We start from the raw sequence: 2,753 nt of genomic DNA, 5'->3' as shown, positions 1-2,753 counted from the left end.
AAATCTTGTTGGTCTAACAAAAGATATCATCTCTACTACAAGTCCTGATTGCCTTTATATATCCAAACATTCATAAAAAAGGGGATTCCCCACCCCAAGTTACACCTCTACTCTTTACCAAGCTACAGTACAGACCTTGCCTGGGGAGGGGAAAGAAGCAGGCTAGAAAAGACAGCAGAGTAGACATGTGTTGTCCATGCAGCGTTCATGAGCAGATGATCGGGGCCATAGCAATGAGCAACGGCCGTCTGTAGTCACGGGTGGACAAGTGGATCCAATTAACCAAACATCAAAAAGCAGGTTTTCAAAGTGCTTTTGGTTCCAGGGTTTGATTTGGGTCCCTCTGAAGTTTTTAAGGGAACATCCTTAAGGTGATTCCCAGACCGTGGACACTCCCAGCACTGGTATTTAGACTGGGGTAGTGTGGGGTAGCACCAGGAGGGTTTCTGCATCTCACCCTAACTCTTGAGTCATGAGTTTACATCTCCTCCTGCTGCCCCCAGTCAACCCCAAAGGATACCTGATCAGTTGGGGTAGTCTAAGGTGGTCAGATATGATGCTGGTGCCCTCCCTGCCTTGCGTGATGTGGGCTATGGAAGCTAACATGCCTTAGCCATGCCAGCCCCATGCACCTGCTAGACATGGGCAGACCTGGAGACTCCCATAGTGCTGCAGCAACCTCTTGGCAAAAGAGAAACTCCAACAAGGAAGAAGGCTGCATATTCCCTAGAGCTCAGACATAAATGTCAAAAGGAGTGGATTTGTGTCTTTCAAGCTCTGTTGCAAAAACATGATCCTTTTGTTCATCTAAATGCTTCCAAATATTTGGTTAGGCTTCAGTGGGTGAATTCACATTTTCTCACACTATCTGAGCCACTGGCTCTCATTTTTGCCCAGGAACGGGGGCTCTCCCCAGTGAAACAAAACAAAGTACTGGGGAAAACGTCACATTTTTTGGTTGCAAAACAGAAGAAAGCAAGCCAAAAGCTGGACTCTTCCCACTGCCGGGGGCCCAGTGCCTTTCAGATTTAAATGCAATTGTGGCAAATCAAAGACTTGAGGCTTCTGCCACTCTGAAGCCCAGTACTTCTTTCAATACCAGAATGGAAAGATGAGCTGAGGTCGGGACTGGATGGGGAAGCTGAGCCTTAGCTGGGCTCTTCTGACTTGCATAGGGGGAAATCAAAGCCACATGAACTCTGTTAAAGGCCCAAACCAATCTTTTTTTGGGGTGGAAGCTGAAGGGTGTTGATTTTCTTTTATCACCACCATGCACGCTGCATTGCTCAAGCAATGCAGTGTGGTCACTGGAAATTTGCTGCATCAAATGACCTTGTTACGGGGGAAGAGCTCTGGGTGTTTTTGACTCTGCATGCTGCTTTGGAGGGCCTGAGAGGCTTTCTGTCATGCCTGCCATCGTGACTGAGCCATTTTCATTTACATTTATAGGCTCTTTTGTGTCCTTCTCAAGAAAGAGAAGTCGGAGCATGATGCTGAAGCTAAGGCTAAAGGCCAAAGCTGCTGTAGGACCTTATCAAAGCCCATGGATTCGGATCAGACCTCGCTGTTTAAATAGCACCACAATAGCACCATGTCTAAACTGACTGGGGAGGGAGGGGATGAGGCTACAAAATGCTCTGTGGCTTGTGAAGAGAAACCTGAAGACTACGTACCGGGGTGCTCGGCCAGCATAGAGTCGTATTCATTGCAGGTTTGAATCCCGTCAAAGATGTTTGTGATGCATTCCCACCACAGGCCCCGGCACTTTGTACTCACCTAAAGAAAGACAGCATGAGTGTGTGCAGGCAGCACACCAGGATGGTCATCACAGGCCATGTGGGCAAGCACCATCCAGCCACATGGGCTGACCGGGGCTGGGGTTGCTGCCCCCTGGTTGAAGACATGCAAACCTACTAATCCAGTTGAATGTTGTCTGGAATGGCTCCAAAATCCACCTAGAAAATCAAGTACTTTTGAACTGGTTCGCTGTGAACCAGATAACTGTTATTGGTGGACTCCAAGTGCTCTGTGATATGAGTCTGTGAGAAGAGAAAGTAGTGGTGATGGTCATAACGCCAAAGCCCGCTGCACCAGGGACATTTTCTGCTCCTGAGAGAGCAGCTTCTAGTGCACAGTTTGCATAATCCTATTTATCCAAGTGCACCCAGCCCCTGTGGTGCTGCTCTGCACACCCGCCTAGAAGCGTAGTGATGCTCACGCTAGCACACACTAGCCAGCCAGAGTAAAAAGCCATGAGAGTCTCTGACACTACAGGTCTTTCCCCTACAGAACAAAAGGCGAAGGATTCTTCCTGCTCTGCACCCACAAGCAGTGCCACTTCCAGCTCACCCAGCCATTCATCATTTACCCGCGTGCCCGTATTCAGCAAGGCAATGGGCTCATTAGCGGCATTAGAGAGCTCATTCCATAGGTATTAATGCCAAGGGTGCCTGACGAGCTCATTTGATATTCACGCTCAGGGCAGGTACGTGACAGGAAGGCCAGGCATCAACCGAAACCCCGTGTTAATGGAGCACTCAGATGAGACTCAGACGGAGGTGCCTTTGTGCTGGGAACACAAGGTTAAACCACCTCTGTTAATGCACTGGATTATTCATCATCACTGTGTAGCTTGGAAGGAGCCAGCAGTTCCCTCCTTAACTCGTACTAAAAAGCAAAGCCTGGAAAGTACACTGGAACTGTAGCCCAAGAGATTGAGGAGCTTTGTCTCAATACTTCGTGGGTTGCTCCAG

The 2,753-nt window shown here is 48.7% G+C and overlaps 1 protein-coding gene across 1 annotated transcript in view; it reads right to left on the bottom strand.

The window, feature by feature from the left end:
- CLDN16 (claudin 16) overlaps positions 1-2,361 on the bottom strand; it is a 14,108-nt gene extending 11,747 nt beyond the window's left edge. Inside the window, 2 exon segments of the mRNA XM_019503061.1 lie at positions 1,674-1,776; positions 2,350-2,361. Coding sequence (XP_019358606.1) covers positions 1,674-1,776; positions 2,350-2,361 — 115 coding nt within the window.
- Between the last annotated feature and the right edge of the window lie 392 nt (positions 2,362-2,753).

Source organism: Gavialis gangeticus, unplaced genomic scaffold (assembly GCF_001723915.1).
Source record: "Gavialis gangeticus isolate Ggan-Ray unplaced genomic scaffold, GavGan_comp1, whole genome shotgun sequence".
In the NCBI taxonomy this organism is placed as follows: domain Eukaryota; kingdom Metazoa; phylum Chordata; order Crocodylia; family Gavialidae; genus Gavialis; species Gavialis gangeticus.
Note: the sequence above shows the minus strand (reverse complement) of the source record. Positions and strands in the feature narration are given on the sequence as shown.